The 25,772-nt window shown below is 33.1% G+C and overlaps 1 protein-coding gene across 3 annotated transcripts in view; it reads left to right on the forward strand.

Moving 5' to 3' along the window:
* Positions 1 to 25,772, forward strand: part of LOC111054335 (rhotekin) — a 171,407-nt gene that overhangs the window by 40,327 nt on the left and 105,308 nt on the right. The window contains exon 2 of one of the 3 annotated variants that reach the window (XM_039426087.1): positions 25,006 to 25,525. The exons of 1 other annotated variant lie outside the window; for it this stretch is intronic. In XM_039426087.1, coding sequence (XP_039282021.1) covers positions 25,343 to 25,525 — 183 coding nt within the window. In that variant the 5' untranslated portion in view covers positions 25,006 to 25,342. Of the gene's footprint in view, positions 1 to 24,914; positions 25,526 to 25,772 lie in introns of those variants that run through there. One more of the 3 variants, XM_039426088.1, reaches the window with a different exon arrangement.

Consider the following 25,772-nt stretch of genomic DNA (forward strand, 5'->3'; position numbering starts at 1 on the left):
TTGATATTATTTGGAAGACACTGTTCGATAATACCATAGAGAAAGATAGCATAAGTGTATCAGTTGTCTCTGATAATACTTCTCAGAATCAACTTTTGATTAGCGCATATCAATACTTTCATCGTTATTCCACCACACTATCCCCTTGCAACCCGTCAATCCTCTTCGTTTTTATTCTTCCTGTAGATGTATTTTCTTCTTTCCATCATACTTTTCTTTGCTATTATTTCTTCTTCTTCTTCTCTTCTTCTTCTTCTTCTTCTTTTCTTCTTCTTCTTCTTCTTCTTCTTCTTCTTCTTCTTCTTCTTCTTCTTCTTTTCTTCTTCTTCTTCTCTTCTTCTTCTTCTTCTTCTTCTTCTTCTTCTTCTTCTTCTTCTTCTTCTTCTTCTTCTTCTTCTTCTTCTTCTTCTTGGACTTATTCTATTCTTCAATATTCTTTGTCATCGTTCTCCTGCTCCTCTACACCGTAAGCCTTCTAAACTACTCCTTATGATTTATTTACCATATTTTCCTCCATCTCCATCATCTTTATTTTATCTTCAGTGTCTTCTTCTTTTTCCTCATTCTTCTTTCATGCCTTGTATTCCTTCCTTCCGTTCTTTCCTATTATTTAATTCATCCTATAATTTCCTTACTAAATGAACATGATAAATCCACAATTCTTGAAGTTTACATTTTCATGGCAATGATTCATTATTGTTGTATCATTCAATTAGATCGTGCATTCTCATTAGAAGTTCGATAATTTTTTATTAAAAAAATATAATTTATCTCACTCTTAGATTTATTCACATGGTTTACTAACACATCACATTATAGCTTTATCTTCATTCATCATTATTTCAGGCCACCATTCATGCAAACCGTGTTTTTACAATCTGCATTACAATTCACAATACGGCACCGATGTAGATAACCTACTTATCATACAGTATCATAGCCTTTCGCTTTTTATAATGTCAAATTTGGTGCAGCATATTATCACTTGGACCACAGTCGCTTGACCCAATAAACAATGATGCATTTCAGAATGCTAAATAAACAGAAAATATTGGCAAATTTTCTATTTTGAAACATTGATTTTAAAACTTAAGTTTTGCATCGTTGGTTAATCGGTCTTCTTTATTTTGATTAATCAGCAAGATAAGAGTTTTCAATGTTCTATATTTGACCCATTTTGTAATTAGATTTAGATGTGCACAGTAAAATATTGAATTATATACTATTTAAATCTCTCAAAGTTTTTAATGTGATAATTACTAAGTTAAAATATAAAGTATAATAATAATGTATTTGTATTCATATGATTGTAGAATAGAGCTATCATGATAAACAACATTCAATACACGATTTGAAGCTGTCTCAAGAATTTATTCTATGGAAAATCGAAAAACTAGTTTCGGTTGTTGAACGACCATTGTCGTTCTACACTAAATAAAAATCTTGTACATAGAGTCACAGAATACCCTAAATATGTAGTTAGAGCCATATGATTGGTAGTTGGCTGACCTATTAAGGTGAAAGGCTGTCATTGGTCGAGATAAGACACGCCCGTGCGGAATATTTATGCTACAGCTGAGAGGCATGAATGACTGTTTAGGGCCGTTTGCACAGTGACAGTTTAAACTAAATTTCATTTTAAACTGGATTGAATCCGTATCAAGTCTAGTTTGTTATAATGTGTTTCATTTTGAGTTTAAGCCACCAGCTGATTAAATCGAGTTTAAGCTTTGACTGTGCAAACGACCCTTAAAGTATTTGTTTCGTATTTTGTAGTTCAATTTTATTGTACTTGGAATCTATTTATTTAAATAAATAAATGTGTATTTCCTAAAAAAACTAAAACTACAACATCAATTACACAAAATATTAGATAAATTACAATTACATGCAATAGTTAGTTACAAAAATTCTTATAATGTGTCCTCTACTTGTTTAGTTTTTTCTGTGTGGAAATTGACCTACTCCACTATGGCGTACCATGTTCTAGAGTAGGTTTTGTTTGTTTTTTGTGCGTATTATTTATTAGTTAGTGTTTAGTAAGTCATTAGGTGTTTAGCTGTTTGAAATAATGTTTTCTATGTTCTGTCTTCCTTTGCTCATCAACCAATTGTGTACTATTGTTTTGAACTTTCTAGGATGATTAATCTGTTTAAAGTTTGCAGGAAGTAGATTATATAATTTTGGTGCTAAATGATTGAAATGTCTCTGGTATAGTGCCTTCCTTGCAACACTGGTGATGAGAAGATTCCTGTATCTGGTGTTGTGGTTGTGGTTTCTGGTTTGAAATGTTGTTGGGTTCTTCATTTGGGTTCAAACATTTATTCTTCTAAAAACACAATTCAAGCGAAAATCTCTCAGATTCTTTCAAATCTTCATTTTTCTCATAACGTAAACGCACAAGTCTGGAGCTGATGTGGGCATTATCCTTAACAAAGAAATAAGAATTAGTACTGCATAGACTTGATAAGCTCTGTTCACTCTGTTCTATTGACTAACATCCTTTACACTGTCTCACCATGAACTTCATGGTGCTCTATCAAAAATTCATCCATCATAAAAAGTCCATCAGATAGCAATCAGTGACAGTATATACTGCGCAAAAAGTACGCCAAGGTTAATGATAGCAGATGGGTCAAACAATGATGAGAACCAACACGTTCCAATGGAGTTGGTATAGATAGGTTCACTTCAAACTGTCAGCAATGTTTATGAATAACATTAATGCTTCCTTCTGATTATCATCTATGCTTCCCATTCTGACAGAGTGAAGTGAATGACTACCAACAAAAATCATTTCAACGGATGCCTCTATTCACGTGAAAATCAACTCGATCAACAATGGATAGATCATCGATCCATGGATGGTCCTTCCGTTTTTTCGAATTTTATTTTAGTTTTTTCTCTCTTTTCAACAATGGCCGACACGCGTCACGCGCGACGTGATTCTTTTTTATTGTGTTGGGTTTTTGTGACCGCAGCTTTTGTTAGAGGACTGAATTTAAAACGCGCTCAAACCGTTAACATGTATCTATCAGTCAGCTAGCATTGTCACGTATAGTATGTTGCACTTAAATGTGTCAGCACTAGTTCAATGAGAACCGTTGATGTTAGTTATGAGGAATACTGTCAGTTTAAGGTGAATGTCACGTAGCTCAGCTCATGTAGTTGCCTCTTGCCTGAATTGGTTTGTTTTGAATTTGAAGTCCGGCTTATTAGTTCGATATTGGTCCATTTATATATTTGATCAGAGAAGCAAGAAATAAAGATTCATAAATAGTATAATACTTTATTTCAATTTTTGAAAAATAAATCGGAAGAATTCAAAAACCCAATGCCGTAATAATTAAATAATTCTTGTGAAAATTGGGGAAGTGCTTAACAGCACAAACATTTGTTACAGAACTGAGTAATGGTTAACTTTATATGACTGTTCAATAAAATTAATTTCACAAAAATTCAAAGCTTATAAGAAAATAAAAATACAGAATAAATAGAAGAACAAATTGAAATGAAATCGAATGAGAGTTTGCATTTGTGCAAATCCCGATGAATGTCTACATTTTTTTATAGTAGCTCTCATCCAGAATTACCTTCTAGCTGTTCGTTCACCCTCTTGTCAATATTTGCAGTATAAGAAGTCTTCGGGATGGTTGGCAGCACTTGATTTGGATCTTCGTTTCATAATGATTATTAAATGTACATCTAATCACTATCAATTCAAGTAAAAGAGGTAATAGCCATTAATTAAATCCGCTGATGAGGGAGCAATTAAAGAAACAAATGTTGTCAAACTAGTTCCGAGAATATTGAATACACCTGAACAACTTGAAATATGTTTAAAACAAGGCTAGCATACATGTATTACAACATCCTAGCGTCATTGTAAGTTGAGCATATTTTCAAAGTATTTATTACAAGGTCGGCTCATCATCATCATCATCATCATAACCGATAGCACATTCCATGCTACCTCTTCAAATTTGAATGATCTTCGCTGTAGTGAAATTCACTTTTAACCGTCAAAATCAAAGCTTCTCATTTAACCAATGCTGACAGATTCATGTGAATCACACTTCATAGATTCCCGTATACAAATATTTGAGAATTTGAGGATGACTACTTTCCTCAAGTTCGTCCGTCATTGGAATTTTAATTACAGTAGTACATACCAACTTTGCGTTTTAAGTAGTAGAAAACTGTTATCACCGTGTTTAGTTAGTTTTTTCTTGATAATTACAGTGATAATTATTGTAATGTAGTAGTTACATGCGAAATATCGATAGTTGGTGTGATATAGTAGCAATTTTTACCTGATTATGATGATTTTCTTCTATCCTATTATGGGTTCTTGATAAGAAAGTGAGTAGTATTTTCCATATTATCTAGAAACGTTTACTATAATTTCATCCAGTAACAAGTTTAGAGTTTGAACTAGTGTAATAGCAACTATTTATTCTAACTGTTTATTAGTATCAGTATCAATTGAATATTTCAAGTTTATTTACCAGTTGCGGAAAATCTGGAAAGACAAAAATTTAGCGGGACTTCCACGTTTTAGAACATGCGATTTTAATTCATTTTTTCTCCAGTTCCTATTCCGTTTCAACCTTAATATTGAAAGGAGTGAGCTCATTTCGTATCTTAACTCTCCTATCACTTTATCTCATTTCTCATTATAATATCAAATCCTAATTCTTGATTTTTTCCAGTTTTTATCCTTATTCCTGAAGAAACTTAGTTTTAAGGATCTTAGTTCAAGGTTCGATTGCAAAAAATACACCAATCACCGTCATTTAGTATCAATAGACACTATTAACAGCTGGAACCATTGAAACAAAACCGTAGCACACCTCACTGCTCTTCCACGAAAAAAAGCTGAAGATCATTCAAAGATGAAACAAGAGCAGATAATTTTGAATGACTTGGAAAATAGTTCATCTGAGAATAAAAAGTACAGTTGGACTAGTTTCTATATTGTAAGATTCACTTCAAACTTTCAGAATTTCTCTATAAGTAACATTAGTGCTTTCCATTGAACTAAAGCTAACAGTTTTAAGTAAATTTCAGTATAGTTATCAGTTGTTGTTTCAGCGAACTTGCACTTGTGTTAATGAATTCAAGCCGCATTGAGATTCTGGTCCGTTACTTGTTCAATATTCCAAAGAAATATGTTCTTTCCAGCGTTATCACTTTCAAAGTATAAGCTGGTTGACCTCCAAAACACTGCCAAGTACATTACAATATTACCGGGGATAAAAATTGTGGCAAAAAAGGCTCCAACTTTCACAACAATACTGTATAACTGCTCTCGGTAGAATTGCAGCCTCGACTTTGAAGTAAATGTGGTTATTACATGCCATTTGTAAAGTTATTGTCGTGTTTTTGCTGTTGAAATTCTAGGATTTAGTGAGACGGTAAACCGAAAGAATGGTCCAGATCTCTCTTTGCCAGTCACATCTGTATGGAAATTGTAATAATGTTTGAAATTAGAACAAAATAAAAATCCTCTTAACGGCCGGTCTTGTTTTATGGAGTATAGTATTACAATGTTTTGGGAACATTATTGTGAAATTTCTAAATGATTGTGATGGTAGAAATGTTTTACGAGGGAAGATGTCTGTCTAACTTTGTAGAAGTTCAATTTGAAGGATTTTGAAAGTCATGTTGAAAAAGTGGGGCTAGGAATGAAATAATCAGAAATGAATTCCCTCAGTTCAAACATTGCTATTAATTCCACTTCGGATCTGAATATTATACATCATTACAATAGTAATGAATTAAGTTTATCGTGTAATTTTTCTAGTGTTGTGTGACAGAAAAAAACTCTATCCTTCATGTATTGATCGTTTAGTCAAACTAGAGATGAAAGAAATAATAACTTCTCTCTGGTCCAACCCATCCATCAACGATGAAAGATGATCAAAATTTGAAAGATCCAATATTTTCTGACATCTCAATTTCTTCTCCTATTCTTCAAAGATCATCGATAATTTTTCCAATCTTCTTCGGTGCAAATTACTCTATCGTGCCGATTATCGCCATATGATTGGAGAGACAACAAATCGCCGAAAAAGAGATGATTAAGGCAATAAGATCATGTCAAAAGGGAAATCTGATTGATGTGATTGAGGATAGGCGTGAGAACCGACTCAGTTGATTCCATCAAATCGTTCCAGACGGTTGGCTTCATATGGATTGTGGTCTATGGTCTGTGGCAGGATGCAGTTCCATATTCCTTCATTCTACTACGATTCTGCCTGTCTCTTTTCTTCTCATACTTCTTTCACTTGCTCTTCCCGTTCCTCTTCCTTTTACATTTTTCTTCTCCCTCTTTCTCCTACTAAGTTTCCTTTCGTTCTCCTTTTCTTACACCTTCCTTCATATTCTCTTTCCTCACTACTCAATCTTCTCATTCTCCTCCTGCTCCTCCTTCTTTTTCGCCTTTTCCTCTCCCTCTTCTTATTCTATTCCTCTCTTCTTCACCTGCCAATCACTCTATTTTCTTCCTCTGCTTCCTTCACGTTCAATCTTCCACCTCCTTTTTCTTTACACTTCTCCTCATCTAGTCTTTTTCTTTCTCTGCATCTTCTTCCTCTCTATCAAAATTCGTTTTCTCCACTCTCCTCTACTTTTCAATTTCTATTCACTGTCTTCTCTTACATTTATATTTTTCTACTCTGTTCTCTTTCTCTTTTTACCCCTGTCCCTTTATTCTCTCCCACTTCATCTTTACATTTCTTTTCCCGCATTCTCATCCCTCTTTTATCCTATTGCTCCTTCTCCTCCTCCTCCTCCTCCTCCTCCTCCTCCTCTTCCCTCTTCCTTTTATCCTATTACTCCTCTTTTATCCTATTGCTCCTTCTCCTCCACCTCCTCCTCATTCTACTCCTCCTCCTCCTAATACTGCTATCCCCTCTTCCTTTTGTCTTATTACTACTCTTTTATCCTATTGCTCCTTCTCCTCCTCCACCTCCTCCTCCTCCTACTACTCCTCTTCCCTCTTCTTTTTGTCATTCTCCTTCCTCTCTTTATCATCATTCTTATTATTCATTTCTCCTTTTCTTCTTCTGCTTCCTTCTACTTCTATTATCCTTTCTCTGTTATCCTTCCTCTCTTCCTTCTTTTTTTGTACCTTCTTCCTGCTTCCACACAACTATTTCTCACTCTTTCTTCTTCTTCCTCTTCCTCTTCACCTAGTCCTTCTCATTTTCATTTCCTCCGTCTTCTTCTCCTCTCTTCCTCCTCCCAATCTCTTCTTCTCCTCATCTCCTCTTCTTCCTCTTTTCCAGGCATTCTTCGTTCTGCTTCATTTCCCTTTTCTCATGTCCTTCTGTTCCTTCTCCTACACCTCTCCTACTCTATTCGTAAAGGAAGCATTCTCCTCTTCCTCTTCATCTAGTCCTTCTCATTTTCATTTCCTCCGTCTTCTTCTTCTTCTCTCTTTCCCCTCCCAATCTCTTCTTCTCCTCATCTCCTCTTTTTCTCCTTTTCCAGGCTTTCTTCACTCTGCTTCATTCCCCTTTTCTACATGTCCTCCTGTTCCTTCCACTCCATCTCTCCTCTATTCCTTCTCCTCTTCACAACACCAGTACTGCACGTTTCCATTATTTGTTCTTCTGCCGGAGAAGACAATAAGTAGGTGGCCCACTGCTACACACACACTGACACCAACATAATCATAGTAGCGATAATGATCACGCCTATAGTGATAGACTCACTTCAAACTGTCAGCATGCCCTATCTATAACACCTATGCTTCCCATTCAACCAATGCTGACAGTCTGAAGTAAATCTCACTTAAGACAACATTACATTAATGAACATCTCGTATTTCATCCTGCCGCCAGATTCACGTTGAACTGTCAGCACTGTTTAAATGGGGAAGGATTGATGCGATTTATGAGGAATGCTGACAGTTTGAAATGAATCTCATAATATCACCACAACACGTTGAAAGGAGTCGTTGAGTGCAAATGAAAGGAACAATAATTGAGGACGATTTGAAGAGGGAAAACTTTCGAAGGATTAAATTGCGGTTTGGGAAAGTCTATGGGAAATTGTCGATTTCGATTGCTGATGTTCATTATTGTTTAGATACTGATTGTTTGATTTGAATGGATATTGGAGTCCACATTGTTTTATGCACTATCGTCCTCCATTTGTTCAAATTATACTAATGATTTGTGCCCCATTTGGAAGTTCATGATCCACCATTTTTATAATAATTGCAAATTTGATTTAGTTATTCATGATATATATTTTTGATTGAAGATTTGTTTGTTTTTTCAAATGTAAATTGTTATTTTAATAAGTGATATGAGAATAAGCGGTCGCCTGCCGTGAGAGTCACTCCATGGTCCCAGAAAAATGACACAGAACGCAGGAAGGATGGTCTCTATGAGCACTTGACCTACATTTAGATTTGGACTGAAGTATAAATTTGAGAAGAGACAGTTTTGGGCATTAGCCTGTTCTCACATAAGTGTAATAATTATACATGAATGAATAAATAAATTTGTGATTTGTGATAATGAGTGTCAAATATCACAATTACTGGTGGTTTACAATAAATTATTACAGTATGATTATGTTGCGTTAGAATGAAAGTTAGTTTTGAAGAATAAGTTTTAATATGAGATTTAGCTCGACTATAAACATTTCGGAAGAAATCCAATTTCTATAAGTCTCCTTGTAGTTACCGTATTTGGGAGTTGACCTTTCAGTATAGCCTTGAAGACCAAGAAACTCATTTTCTGAAGTGGAGAATTTCGTTGCTTGGCAGCTTAACGTAATATATTATTTGACTGCATGTCGTGTGAAATATAAAAAAAATTATTGTTAAAATGATTAAAAAAACTGTTATTTTTTATCTTCTACCAAATGAAAAACGAGATATTGATAATGTTGGAAGAAACATTCGACGAGATTAGAAAATTTGAGCCGTATTTCCAGTGAGGAATAGAATTTAAAAAATAGAAAGTATTGTAACTTATAATAGACAATGCATTTTTATAAGTAGACTAAACTACAATACATCATCAGTGCCATAGAAAAATAGAAACTTTTATAAAATCGTAGCATCTTTCCTATTTGTACATACTAAATAATTTTGCACTATCACTTCAGATGAAGCATTATTAAAAGTTATTAAAATCATTATATTGAGACATTTCAAATGAATGGATTTTAAAGTTTTTTTTAGGTTTGAGAAACCTTTATTGTTATAATCTATCAGAAAACGTTTTTTTCTAAAAAAAACTCTTTCTGTCAATCCTAGTTGAGTCTTTTATTGATACTTCAACTACCTTTCAAGTTCCATTCACTTTCTAAACATTACATTTGCTCATTTTTTAGTTCCATTTTTCTTGTTCGCAATCAACTCAACTAGAATATTTTCCTAATTTTTTTTGGAGGATATTATTGATACATAAACTATATTCTTCTCAATTATTTCGTTCCCTCTCATTTTTATTTGCTCTTTTTTCTGCTCCACTTTCCGTCCCATTTCTAGTTTTCCATTTCACATTTCTCCAGGTAGAGACAATGATAATAATTTCCAGTTCTTTTATGGAGTGCTCATCTCTTATAAGTCACGTTTTTTTTTCTAAACTAGAATCGTGCCATCAATTTTCTATCGTTGACCCGACTGGGTAGCCCCAGATCTATGTATACTGTATCGCTATACCGAGGTTGTACTATAGAGGTTGAATTCTTGATTAATGTCCACTCTTCCGAACTCAAAATAAAAGCCACGACATAAGTGCTTCTCATTATATTCTCTCTGTCTTTAAAAGGGTAGCCAGCTTTCCCCCCATTAGCTAGTGATATCGTTTGTAATATTTATGAAATTTGGCCATTTATCATAAATTTGTTCCACCATATATAGGCCTTCGTAGAGTGCTCGATTTCATTTGAATTAGATACTGCTCATATTCGGTGTATGCACTTTGGTTTATATATGATTTAGTTTTTAGTTTGGAATGAGAAGAGTGTAGTTCTTAGTAATATTATTTGATTCAATAGAAAGTACTCCAAGTTATACATAAAATATACAAATTTGCTCGATTAATATAAAATGCTAATAAAATATGTTAATGGAAATTGTTATACGAAATAAATTATTTTCCTAGTTTTACTTGAATCGTTTATGATTATAATATATCCATTCATTTTCTTTAAAATGCTCGTATTGTTTCTTTACGGTACGAAAGAAAAATATACCAATTATTAACGTATATTCTATATAAGATCTACTCATAACTAAAAAAGTTCAGATGAATGTTTAAATTTTGAAAGTATAGTATGGAAGTGTTGGAATATAGTATTTTAATAGATTTTGAATATATCACGTCGTACGTTATTCATTTGACATATTAGTCTGATCACTGGTCTACTGCACCGTAAAGTTGAATCATTCGTTCACAAATCTGAAATCATAATACACTATACAAGGAAAATAAGGCTATCCGTCCAATTTTTCTCCACAAAACTGTTTAGTATAAACGTCCATAAATTCAACTTCTAGAGAAATTAGTTTTTTTTTTATATTTTGTAAGAATATTATAGACAGCCCTTAAAAGGCAATGTAGCCTTGATTAATATTGAAAATTTGGCCTTATCCAATCTCATTCTTCAAATGAAAGTTATTACAGGTTTTTAATAGAATTTTCTATCAGAAAGTGAGTGAAGAATGAATTTCCAAAATTCACTTTTGTTGATATATTGACTGAAAGCAAGCTAGGATGACAGCCATTATAATTATCTTTCCCCATACTAAAACCAGTCCTTCCAACGTTCCAACGTCAGCCTATGGTAATTATTTTCTCTGCGCCTAGCATATGAATTATTTGTTATACAGGAATATGTGACTTTCAATGAAGAATTCTACAGAATTGAATCACCTCAGACATTGCTAGCTTTCAAAAGTAATTTCATTCAACAATTGTGAAATCCAGTTATATTTTTTGGTTTCTGTCGTAGGCTTCATCATTGCTTGGAAAGGTAAAAGTCTTCCTGAGCTTTTTCCAAATTGCTGTGAAAGTTATTCTAATGTATTTTTCTATATTCATGTAGATTAAGGTGAATTGTGAACAGTAAAGATGAATACAAGGTTTATTCATAAATGCAAAATAAATACATGTTCATATGTTTGAATTGAATATGAATATGAAATCTTTCATTGATAATGGAACAAAACATTATACAATCTTTATTGCTAAAAGAAAAAGAAATATACAATTTCGATACTTAGAGACATCTCATTATTAACGTATACTCTATAACTAATTTATAAAATCAAATCAAAATTTTTTATTCACAATGCAAACAGTTGAGGGTCCTGCCAAACCCAAAGATTTTTCGGCGGGTGCCCAGTTACAGGAAAAAAATGAGTTACAAAAGATAAATAAACTTGGACAAAATAAATATCACACTTCAAAGATTTTAAGTAAAAAATGAAAGAAAAATAATACAAAATGCAAAAATAAAATAAGAAATATACATCAGATTTTGATACAGAATTAATAAAAAAAGGGAACAATGAAAATTTATTAGTAAGGAATGAAATAATAAGGAAAAGGGAAAAATTGTTTTACACAAGTAATAGTACATTTTTAACGTTGAGGCAGGCGGCAGTGACATAAAACTTAAAAATAATAAATATATAAAACTTTTATTGTTAAATAAAATGCCAATGAGTGTGAGCCCATCTCGAGGTACTAAACCTGTATGAGATGGTAATACGATAATAATGAAACTTGCGCTTACCAGAAAAGTGTTACCTGAAATTAGAAATTATTGATTGAAATTAACAAATAATTGATTTTTTTAAATTAAGTCCAAATTATTACAATAGTTCATATCAATTTATGAAATAAAGTTTATAATTCATTTATTCTTCCTGGGAAGCTATTCTTCTCCAATATATCATTTAAAGCTATTGTCCTTCAATGCACTCATTCTTTATTTTCATTGGCCAAACGCATTTGAATAAGAGCTGAAGTTATGAAAGGATGACTGATGTTATCTAATGCTTTAATCGTGATTCCGAATGTACAATCTTCTGGTGTGTTCAACTCTTCTCAGGACCGCATTTCATTAAAACACGAACTTCAGTCTCTTATTCATCTGTTCAAATTATCAACAGAGAGCTTCGCTTAGCATTCGCCTTCATTGTTGTCCTTTCACTTTTAGCATATCTTTAGTGGTCCTTGATTTGGTTCCTGTTGCATTATTGTTATGTCTTGTATTCCAGTAGAGTGCTGAAAAACTGGAATTCTGTCAAAGAATTGAGTTACATTTCTACATCAGAACAGTTGATCTACCAACTACTCATTAACTTAGAAATAAAAATAGTGGATTGAAAGATCTATTACCTGGAAATTTTTTTATTTTCAGGAGAAATTAATCCTGATATTATTTATTTATTTGATACAAACATTAAAAGGCTCACAGACAAATTCCAGTACGAGCCTCATGACTTACATAACAGTACAATAAAATAATTTATTGAAAAAGTATCAACATCATTAATAGAATGTATCTGCATTATTATTATCACTGTAGACCTTAAGTATTGTGAAAAAAATATTTTTTACTAAAAAAAATTGCATTTAAATATATGAATTCTAATATTATCCAATATGAATTATTGCGATGAATAGACGTGTGATTTCTCACTAATAGCATAACAGTACAATAAAATAATTTATTGAAAAAGTATCAACATCATTAATAGAATGTATCTGCATTATTATTATCACTGTAGACTATTTGAAATGTACCTTAAGTATTGTCGGAAAAAAATATTTTTTACTAAAAAAAATTTGCATTTAAATATATGAATTCTAATATGATCCAATATGAATTATTGCGACGTGTGATTTCTCACTCATTTACTAACATGCAGTCATAATTAACAGATTAGAATGCTTTTTCTCAAATTACAAATATATCCTGCCCATGAAGGACTGCAAACCTTCGATTTGGTAGAAACTGCTTATAAATCAGTCCAACATGATACTGGCATTACGAGAACGAATACATCATGTCAGTGAGCAAGTGAAAATTCGAAAAATAAACATGTTTATTATCTTTGAATCCTTCAATATAATTTTTGAGAAGGAACAATTACATAACATAGCATTCCAAAGAAGTACCCTTAAATAACCATGAATACATTATTTCAGTGAGCAAGTGAAAATTCGAAAAATGTTTAGACTAATATATTTGTATACTGTACATCAATCTAATTTTTGTTAAGGAACAAGTACATAGCATTCCAAAGAAGTACCCTTCTATCTAAAATCCTCGTCTCTCATTCTAAACTCCAGTCTAGCATTCACTTGTATTGGCTGCATATTATCATTTAATCGTGGCTTCAACGACCTTCATACCAGTTTTACTGTTACCTGTCTGCAAGACTCGATGAGAATTAACCAGCGTTTGCGATTATACTATTTGGGCTGCATTGCATAATCATTATCATTATTCTCAGGCTAGATCAATAATTCTCTAATGTGTTGGAAAAATAATGCACCAGGCACGATGTTGGTTAAACACGCAGAGTAGTAGAACCTGTTAGAATTATATTATCATTAATAGCTTATGCATATTCCTAGTTTGTATAATGGCCAGTATAGTTGTTCCTTATAAGTGGAATTGAATAGGTACTGAAACTTATATTTTATTACAATTATGATTGTTATCTAGGTAGGGTCGGTTGCATAGTGCAAGTGAAAACTGAATCTGAATAGCTGTTCTATTTTAATTGATTGAAATAAAATAGTTGTATAGTTATTGAAGTTGTGGGATTTCTCCGTGATGCATGAAATCAATAATAATATTGTCTCAGTAGTTTTAATTTCAAAATACAGTATTCCACATCAAAGATCCAGGTTTCATGACATGTTCGCCAAATTTTTAAAAATTAAAATAACTTGATTAATTCAATATGAAGTGATAATTAACTGTTATATTTAAATATAGTTTGGTGTTTTAATTTCTCTAAATTCAAAATGTTTAGCTTATATATTTTTTTGGACGAAAATTGAACTTGAACGTTTTACAGTAGAAACATAACCTATTTTTGGACATTTTATTAATTTATCAAAATTTGGGAATGGAATAGATTTGGGTCAAGCCTGTTGTTCCTTCCTAATCATATTTATATGATTTGCGATTCTGTCCACGAATAAATAAATAAATTTTCATTTATCTACTCAGCTTTTGATTTTTTCTAATATAATACATTTTGAGTTCAAACCACTAGCCGATTAGTAGTTCACTCACTAATTTCGATCTAGTCAAACTTGCACTGTCCACTGTAAAAACGGATGATTATAATTTTTTTCAATAAATTATAAATAACCCTGAATAGTTACCCTAAACAACCTTGTAGTATCGTGATTTGATTTCATAGCCAGAGGCTCGTTAAAATGGGATACTTTATCGGGGTCCCCATTGTAATAGTTTGTGATTCTAATTATGCAATTTTTGGCGAATGTATCAAAATTCAGTAATTGTTTCGACGAATAATTTTGTATCATCATATTCTTTTTTATACAAATCCTGATAATAATTATAAGTCGCCATTTTTTTATTCTCACAAGGAACTAAGGAGCACTCACTACGTCCTTCAAGCCTAGCTCAATTCTTAGCAAGGTCATGATAGCTCATGGGAAAATTTTCGACTATCCATATTTTTCGCCCTCTTTTTTTGTTATAATCGCGAGTTCCGCATTTACAGTATTTAGCAACGGTGACCCTACACATGATTTTTCGTTTTTTTTTCTTATAACAACCATCCAATCTAACCATGTAAGTGGAAGAATGGATGATGATTCAGTTCTCACAATTCGACACAGTTTTATCTTTTTTCTTGTGTTAAACTGGTGGTGATGCAAAACATACGACATGACAACAATGCACATCAAGCTCACAACAAGACAACATTGGGCACAACAATGTTGTGTTTAGCATAATGTTTGCACGCTCAGATGTTGTGTGTAAATGTGTGTGGGAAAGAGTGATGCCCCGCGAGCTCTGAAGAATATTTGCATGATGCTGTTCATCGTGTAATTACAATTATATAATAGCCTGCTGCTGTAAAATGGTACATTGAACCTAAATGCATACAATTGAAGGCTGGTTAGGTGAAGGTGTTATAAGGATTAATTTTATGGAAATTGGGAATTTATTGTGATGTTTAGATTGTTGATAGTTATACTGTTAATATGTGTTGTAAAACGCTACCCAAAACTTATGTGAGGCCTATTAGAAGTCCAACCCATTAGTGACTCCTTGATTCCTATTATGAAATACCAAAAAGATGTTATTGAATTTATCAGAAGGTGTTATAAGGATATTTTTCTTATGGAAATTTGGGAATTTATTGTGATGCTTAGATTGTTGATAGTTATACTGTTAATATTATGTGTTGTAAAACGCTATCCAAAACTTATATGAAGCCAATTAGAAGTTCAACCCAAAAGTGACTCCTTGATTTCTGTTATTAACTTTCTTTGTTACTTCTCTTGTATTACCATCATTACTATTGGGATCGAGATATTTGCTCATTTTTACTAAGAATATGGAATCTATTAAAAATAAAATATGATAAAATTAGAAATACAGTCCAATGGAGTTGAAAAACAAAATACTAGATTCTTACTTCCCTTTTCTCAAATTTCTAATCGTTCTATTCCCTCTCAGCCATACCAGACAAATAATACAAGTATCAGAGATTCTGTAAATACAAGTACAGACTCAAATAATTCAACTATATCTTTACTCTATGGTCATACTATTTCGACTCCTATAACAACTCAAGGGAATTATATTCTCACTGTATCGGACGCTTACACTGATAGCCTCGCCTGAAGCCTCACCTTCAGAGTGCCTCGTATCAGTGATGAAGTTTTGAAGCTGAGATGGCTCTTAACCTCCTGAATTATGTGATAAAATTCCTTGAGTACATTATTCAAGAAGATGTCATCAAGGTCCTTGAGGAATTTTTCCATTGAGAAGCTGTAACTACATGGTTGCTAATCCACATACTCTCATCAGTCGTAAACCACTCACTTGTTGTTAAACACTGAAATAAAAGAGAGAAAAAACGACTTGTAACATGTCTTGTATCTTGTTAGATCAGTGTTGTAGCAGTGCCTGAATTGTAATATATCATCTGAGATATTGTTAATATTTAGCATTGGTCATGCCATATAGGGCATCAAATTTTCCAACTCTCCTTGTAGGACCGGTTCCTTCCTTTGCTATTGTATTTTTTCTATCTGTGAAGTATCAAGTGCAAGATTTGAAATGGAGGGTGTTGACCGGCCTTTAGATTCTTTTTCTTCCATCTTCTTCTCATTCTTTCACTTCTTCATCTTCTTCAGTTCGTATTATTGTTACTCTACTACTTCCTTTTCCTCCTCCTCCTCCTCCTCCTCGTAGTCCTTCCCTCCTCCTCCTTCTCGTACTCCTTCTCTCCTCCTCCTCCTCCTCCTCCTCCTCTTCCTCCTCCTCCTCTTCCTCCTCCACCTCGTTGTTCTACGTCCTTTTATTCTACTCCTTCATCATTTTCTTTTCCTCCTCATTCCTCTATAATTATATTGTCCCGCTCCTTTCTTTTTAATTATTGTCCTCCTTCTCTCATTTCTTTTTCTTCTCCTTCCCTTTTTCTCCGTTCTTCTTCATATCCTCCTCCTTTTATTTCTTCTTCTTCTTGTCCTCTTACTCTTCCTTTTCTTGGTTCTTCTTCCTTTTCCCTTTTTTCTATTCTTCTCTTTTTCCTACTTCTCCTCCGACACTAGGCCTACCTCTTTCTTCTTTCTGCATCTCCCACTCCTACTCATTCCAATTATTTGTCTTTTCCTTCACTTTCTCCTTCATAATCTTCTTTTTCTTCTTTCCCTTTTCTCCTTCTTCTTCTTTCCCTTTTCTTCTTCTTCTTTGTTTTCTACTCCCCATATAGTTCTTCCGCGTCCACTTCTTCTAACCATTCTTCTCCCATTCCTCCTCTTATCTATTCTTTCCCAGTCCTTCTTATTCTTCTTCTTCTCGCCTTCCATTTTCTTGTATCACTTTTGTAAGGCCGTCCTCTGCTAGGTATGCTGAAAATTGGTTTTAATAAGCCCTTGCTTGGCCTCTGTCAGCTCATAAGTAGTCTGGATGACTTGCGCCGCCGTGAGAGCTATTATCAGGGATCTTACTCTCTTTCTCTCACTCTGCCAGTAGCTGTGAACTCGTAATTCTTTCTCTTACTCGCCTTGAATGTCAGTCCAATCTCAGACAATTATAACGTGTATCTTGTAGTGCAATCTGAACTTTTCAACTGTTTGTCTTGGGTTTTTTTTAATCTAAAATTTCTATATTTTTTTCGTAATGACACAATTATGTTTTTGTTGAAAATGTTCAAGTTAGAATAGATAGTGCAGAACTTACCCAAAAAATATTTGTATATTATAAGAAATAACTATTACCAAATTCATAAATGTTTATGTAAACCAGAAAGTTATCATTTTGATGAAAATTAAATGAAAACATTAAAATAAAAACACTTTTTACTTGGCGGAATTACGACTTCAAGTTGAGTTTCTACTATCTAAAGCATACTTGAAAGTATTAAATTTTGAATACTTTATATGCAATCAAATTATCTGTTTTCATCCTTGATATAAGTTACTAGGTTTAATTATTCAGGGAATATCCAAATTGTATTCACATCTGCCATGTACACACAGAAAACACAGTTCGATCAACACCCAGCAACTGTTGATCTACTGGTAAAATTGGAAACTTGGGCCCAGTTGCACAAAAGCCGGTTAAGTTTTAATCGTGAATAATTTTACAACAACCAATCAGAGGAGGTTATTTCGAAAAAAGGCTTCTCTGATTGGTCCCGTGAAATTAATCACGATTAAAATTTAACTGACTTTTGTGCAACCGGCACTGAGTCTTGAATAGTTTTCGACCAATCAGGAGAAAGTAGGCGGTGCTTGTAGGATTGCTGGCTGAGAAGTTGTACGCGACCCAGTCAGAGCTGCCATCTATCGGCCTAATTGAGAAATAAGTTTTAAATAATTATTGTTGACTGATCAGAAAGAAGAAGGCAAAGCTTGGATGAGAGTGCTGTTGGAGAAGTATTATCTATATCATCCAATAACCAACTTATTATCATTAACCAACAGACTTATGTTTGCAATAATTAGGAGAAATAATAAGGAAACTAGAGCTAAGAAATGTGTTTGTAAAAATACAAACAGGGGAGCTATCAAATGAGCAGTTGTTCATATGACCCAGTGTCTACTGCCACCTACCGGAAGACTTCAGAAATACGTCTCAAACAATTGTTGACCAATCAGGAGAGAGTAGGGGGAACTCCAAAATAATCGGCCAATCAGAAGAGAGTAGTGGTAATACAAAATGGTGACCAGGAGAGAGTAGTAGGAGCTTCAAAGTGTGAATAAAGGGATGGCTCTAAAATTTGAATCTACCGAATTTGTTGTTGTTTGATTCAGTTCTGTCCCTATTTCATGAGTTGTATTCTGTATTCTCTGTTTCTTTTTGGCAGTTTTGGCTATCAGTCCATCGTTGTGTCATGTACAGTACAATCTCCATAAAGTGATTCCTTCTTTATGACATATTCATTTATTAGTACACACACAATTTCCCCCTTGTAATCCTGTGAGAGACATCATGTCATAATAATTATTGCTCTTTTATTTCCCGAAATTTTTAACCTACCGTTGTCAAGAAATAATCCAATTTACAATCTATATCTAACTCAAAAATGTTAATCAATTATTTGATCATTAATCCAGCAATATCTCAATAAATTGAAATATTAAATTGAATAAATATAAACCAATTTTCGTTTCCTGCTGTCTAATCGTAAAAGTAATGTATTTCTGTGGTGGATTCCTAGTTCAAGAACAATCCCATTAATATTGTCAAATTAAAAAATTATGAATAATTAAATTTGATCATCAATATCAACCCAGCAGCAATATCTCAATAAATGAAATTAATAAATATAAACCAATTTTCGTTTCTTAAATAAACGAATATCGTTTCACGATATTTTTTCGTGATAAATAAGGTATTTCTGTGGTGATTACCGGTGAAACTAGCAGCCTAGTTACAATTAAGATTGATAAGTTATTGGTATTTGAAGCCACAACGTGTGGTGTGGGTTCATTTTTTATTACTTTAGCCTTTCTCTCTCAGATACGGTCACGTATCAACTGTAATCCCAACATCAATTCAAATATGGTGTCGACATTATTGGATGAAACCCATGATGGAAATTAGTTCTTGCTTGGCTGCAATAGAGAAATCTTTGCTAATATTAAAGTGGTTTTGTTGTGAAAAGCATAGTCGTATTTGCATGTACGTGTAGGCATAATGTACTTTCGTGGAGTACACTGTAAGCATATTACTCCTACTTTGTATTATACTGTGGAAAGACAAAGGCGGTTGTAGAAGCAGTATTGTAAAGAATCCGAGAAGACAGTTAAAAAATTAATATGAACTATGGTTATTATCCTAAAAATAGTAGGATACTGGTATGTACTTTCTCTCAATTTATGTAGTGTTTCATGAAAATATAAGAAAGGACTTGGTGAGTTGAAAGTAAAGTAATTGAAGGTAAAGTAGATAATAAAGTGTAAAGGATCTTGTATAAGAAATGTACCTTTTTTCAGTTTATCATCTTTCTTAGTTAAATGTTGACTTCTCAGTTTATTGAAGATCTGTATCAACTGTACTAGTAGTTCTGTGAACAGTAGACCTCGCGCTCAGTGAGCTACATTTACCTGTTGTTATGTTTTCTCAAAAAATAATAAATAATTTATCAATTAAAAATGCCTAGAAAAAATCCTAAATAAACATAGAGCTTTCTGTCCTATATCGTACCGTGACGTGTCGTCCCGGAATGTAAGTGTGAGCGCTGTTATCAGGTCTGGCTGCATCTGTCTACAACGTTGAAGGAAAGATACAATTTTCAAGATGTTCGATGTTTTTGAACGGGTAGTATTATAGTCAACTGTCTACTAACGTTAATGGAAAGATACGTTTTCAAGATGTTCGATGTTTTTGAATGGGTAGTATTATAGTCCACTAGACAGCTGATTTATGATGAATAATTCTATAGTATGATTTTTACGGTAATATTGGCGTATGAAGGAGGCTCCTTTTTCCTTTTATATTATCCTTGAAATGCAAAATTTCCAAAAACCTTGTATATACGTCGACGCGTAATTTAAAAAGGAACATACCTGTCAAATTTCATGAAAATCTATTACCACGTTTCGCCGTAAATGCACAACATAAAAACATATAAACATTTAAAAATTCAATCATTTAAACATTAAGAGAAATGCCAAACCGTCGACTTGAATCTTAGACCTCACTTCGCTCGGTCAATTAGAATAATAATGCTTATGCATCAATGTGAAAGTATCCAATTTCTATGAATTTCCACTTTGAAAACTAAAAAAATTGTAAATTTTAAAAAATTATTTGGTTTTAATTGGAGCAAGCTCTGCTGGAAATTATTCTGTGTATATTACATTAAATTTGTAGTTCGAAACCAGCTTAAAACCAGAGGTTCAATATTGTCTCTCATCAATCATAATCCTTCTTATCATGTACATTCTTTATTATTTTATTCATCCATACAATAAGTACATCATCGAAATGATAGGGAGAGGAAAAATAAGGTAACCTTGTGCTATTCCTCTGCCAAATTTAGATAAGGTACATATCCTTTATATAAGGTACCTGCACATGTTAGGAGTTATATGTGCTTTACTCTTAGTATGAAAAACAAGTTAATTATCAAAACTTCGTCACAGGTTCATTACTGGACTTAGCTCTTCACCGCATGTTATCAAAATTTTTTATCCAAGTTTACTTATTGTATCAGGTGTTTTTGTGGTTATTATTGTATTCATCCAATTCAATTCTGTTTAATAAAGTTTTATTATTGTTCCATAACTTTTTAAATCTCAGAATGTTTTGTTGGGTTGTCCGTATGTAGAATTAAGTTATACAGTCTTCCTTCATATACCGTGGCTTGTCCAACCTAATTTGTATCACAAGTCATACACGAATCATCGATATCCATTTTCCATTACACTTCACTTTTTCTGTATACCTCTCGCTTCCAATATCCAGTATTATGTAACTCTTTTATCTTCATATGCAATTAAATTCCGTTCCGTTCTCTCCAGGAATTGGTCACGTTCTCAATTAATTTGTACGTATTTTATTTCGCATTTGTTGAGAACTCTACGCGAGAAAATCGATCAAAATGATCTCGTATGTTAACTCACCCACCCACATAGAATATACTATAGTGAGTGAGCTTCATTTAGAACTGTCAGCATTCCATATGAATAACTTTAATGTTCCTCATTCTACCAATGCTGTCAGTTCTTACTGTAGCTAAGCTCGAAACTGGGTTATACCTTTACTATAAGTATAGTATACTGAGCTTATTATGCCTATACTGTAACTATAGTAGGCACCTATTTATATTATTGTAACTATATAACTACATTCATGCTGCTTGCTTTAGTGAGATTAACTCCAGCATTCCATATAAATAACGTCAAAGCTTTCCATTCAATCAACGCGGACAGTTTGAACTGAATCTCAATATAGATTCTTGACCCTTCATTTGTAGAAAATTGCTTCAAAGTGTTCTATCAAGTCTTGAGTTACCGTATGTCTATTTTCTATCTATCAGACGACTGACCGGTATCCACTGTTGGAATTGAACGTGATACAGTATTGTAATAAATTGAAGCACTAAATCAAAGTGCAAGTTGTATGTAGTTGAACCTGATTCACTGTTGTGTGTGGCCTCTTTCATAACTTTCCAGTATATGTTTTGATTGAATAATAGTTTTCTGTGCGGTGGAACCTGGTTTGATTAAGGTTTAGATTGTCATTCTGATTTGTTCATATTCATTGAGTCTTGGGTTTCAAATATAATAAATAGGTTCGATAGTTGTTGTTTAATAAAATAGTGGTATTCCCAACTGGATGAGATTTTCAATTGAATAAGGTGCATCATGACATGTTGTAATTACGGTTATTTATTGCATCAAATGAAAACCATAGAATCACATACAATTCAAATACTAGTGACCTGTATTGTAGAACTCGCTCATGAACTGTTGTTTTGTCATTGAATTCCGCAACTTTTAATTATACAGATGCTTTAAGAAAGAATTTTATCCAGTTGGTTCCTATGCTTTTAGTATTATATAAAAATTAAATCTATTAACGATTTTCATTGTAGAAGTTTGAAATAGTGTAATTTGTTATAATCCTGTAATAGTGGTATTTGGAGTAAAAATAAGTCGTAGTTGACAACTTTTGTTAGACTTCCTTCTTCGTGATTGGTCAGATATTGTGAAAAAATACCTTGATTGCTCTTTCATCAGTCTAATACATGAAATGATTAATTGAAAACATTGTTATAGATTGGATTTTCATGACATAACTCGTAAAAATTCCACATTTTTCCATTGAAATACTCTCCATTGAGATTATATCGCGTAGATTACTGCTAAATATCTTGGTTTCATAGCAAGCCATTATGCACAATGTTCTATCTAGGACATTAGCCAAATTCGATGACATTCTCATTAGATTTGAAAAATAATCAACAATGAATCATACAAACCATGTAGAAAGAGTAATATTGGTTTGATTGAAAGTGGAACAAATTCTGACAGAAAATAATGAATTATTCTTGACATTTCTTTGTATTTCCCAAATTCAATAATTATTCTATACATGGAAATGCTGTATGCATAATTATATAGACCTATATCTTCGAAGATGTTTATACTGTATTCTTATTCCAACTACAGTACTTTCATTTTTAGTACAATAATAAGCTAGATACTCAAATAAACCGAATTTCTCTAATCTCTTCTACAAACCATACACTGATGGCCGTTTTCACAGTTCCCGATTCCTCGATGACACGAAATGATAGGATGCTCTCCGATTGGCTGATTAGGTTGACGTGTTGAGAATCAGCCAATCAGAGAGCCTCGTGTCGTGCCGTGCCATCGAGGGAAAACAGTAGGGATAAATGGTAATGGATGGATAAATGGATTTGGGATAAATGGTACTTCCAGAGAAAACTTATGACTGTTTCATTCTATGCTACTGCCTTTGGTACAAATCCAAGTGGGACAACTAATTTATCCTGAATAAATGCAACAAATTCCGCTTTCCATTCCTCATTCCAACGATTCCATTTCTATTTCTATTCCTGGTACGAACAATTGAATTATTGTTGTATGTGACACATAAACAATCGGACACGGATCGAACGAAGAAACGCCCAGAGTGAATGAATAATTTCACGTTACATAAGGGAAGATGTCTACAGTAAGATTCACTTTAAACTGTATGCATTGGTTGAAGGAGATGCGTCCATGCTATTTATAAGGAATGCTGAAAATTTATAATAAATCTCACTTCAGCTAACAAGCGTGCCGTTTTTGAAACGCCCGGCAACAGTAAAAGTTTATAGAATTGCGTAACAGATGCGATGAGAAAATACTTGAATATAATCGAAAAGTCGTCGGTATGCGTTGATACCGCGCCTTTACTGATTACATTGTACGGTATTCATTATTAGGCCCTATTACTTTTGCCTCAAGATGAAAAGGATTCTTCTTCGCGTCCTACAAAAATGCATTTCCTTGTCTGGAGCAATAATAATAAATTAATTACGATTACAATATGGTTCTTTATTAGGTAATAGAGAATTCATCATCTGGGATATTTTTTCCACTTAATAATCGTAGATTGTATAATTGTATTGATCACTCCTTCAAAATTATTTAATTTCACTTTTTGAGGGCAATATAAAGTACAGCGATAATCGGCGCATTATCGTACAGTACAGTACAGAAGTATTTATTATGGAGTTACTCTACCTATACTTCTCAATCTATGAACAATTTTCCATTTTCAGTTGGCTATCTTCAATTTCCCATTTAATGTGTGAAACATGTTATAAATTTACATGATTTGTTTTGATTTGAAAATCTACTGGATTTTTTATTTTGTATAATATGCAAACCTACTCTCGTATTCTGTTATTTAATTAGTAATTCTGCAATAAGGTTGTTTAATTACTCGAATTGTATTTCAAAATTTTACAAACTCATCCTCAAAAATCAAACTCAAAAGTTTTCAGATTTAAGGTCATTGAGCTTCCAAATATCGACTCTGTTTATACCTTAGGTGCGAATAAGTTTTCTTCTAACCACAACAAACATAACCACAATAGTACTAATTGTAGATAGCTGATACAGTATTTTAGTGTGGAAAATTCCGAATACTTCTCAAATAATTTTGATAAGAAATAGATTCCAACATAAAAAATAGGTTTGTGGTTACAGGCGTGCATTTGCGGAAATATTTAGGATGGGTTGCTGGTTGTTCCGTTTAGTGATAAGAGAGACATATCCCGGATGAAAAATGATAACCTTATAATCACTCATATTTTTCTAAAATTACACTCGGAATTCATCATATTGCATATCCTGTATGTAGTTATCGTACATGTGAATGTTTGTAACTGAAACTCGCGTCTGAAATTAGTAATCTTTCCCTAACACCTTTAGAAGGAGCCATATAAGGTCAGAAAACTTATTTTATTTGCGGTTAGACCAAATTATTCCCTTTCCGACTTCTTTGATTGTTTCTCTAATTAAACTGACTACTACCAAATTCCAAGTTCTTCATCCAGTTTTTCTACAGTATGAATGTATGAAAAATTTCAATTAGATTCAATTTAAATAAAAACTCAAATCTGAATAAAAAGTCTAAAATGTGAAATTTTCTTCTTCTCTTGACTTTTTATTTCAGTCTAATACTATCTGCTATGTACTACATCGAAATCAATCCAAATGTATATAATTCTTTCAATCACTTGATTTACTCGATATTTAAACTATATTTTAGTGCAAAATCGTAAATTTCAGTGCAGTGAAGTGTGCACCGAATTCGGGATTTAAAGGTGCTTCGAAACATTTGTGACATATTTGGCACTCTGTGATACTGTGACGTTCTGTATCACAGTTGTGACTTTCGTATCACATTTTTGACATTTTGTATCAAATTTGTGACACTTTGTATCAAAGTTGAGACATTCTGTATCACCTTTTGTGACAAAATTCGAACTGTGTATCAGATCTTCATCATGAAGATGTCTCGTTGAAATGTGACAAAATCTCCAGTGCTGCTACCTATTTGCGGAGTAAAGTGAGTGTTTATGTGTTAGAACGGGAGGGGAGACAATATGTATCGTATTCGGCTGTATATAGTTCCTGAGGACCAGGAGGAGTCGGGAGGGAAGGGTTCGGGGTCGAGGAAGGCTCGCAATGAGGCCAAAACGAAGCAACCTCCGAAAATTAGCAATCCTCCACAAGTCAGATTGCAGGATCCTCGGCTGTCTTTGCCCATCATTACGCCACAACCTCAGGTGAGTCTAGAAAGATATGCTTTCTTTTTCAACTGAATATAATTTCTTCAAGTATTTATTGTTCTTAGGATAACATAATATAAAAATATTATTTAATTATATCCGATCCCAGCTTTAACGTAGAATAAGTTTGTGGTCGAACATTCAAGTTACAAATTTTAATTTATTCTCGTGTAACATATCTGTACCTTGTTTAGTTTGAGTCCACTTCTATGTTCCACGTCAAATTTTTAACCTCAAGTTATAA

Source organism: Nilaparvata lugens, chromosome 4, assembly GCF_014356525.2.
Source record: "Nilaparvata lugens isolate BPH chromosome 4, ASM1435652v1, whole genome shotgun sequence".
Classification (NCBI taxonomy): Eukaryota; Metazoa; Arthropoda; class Insecta; order Hemiptera; family Delphacidae; genus Nilaparvata; species Nilaparvata lugens.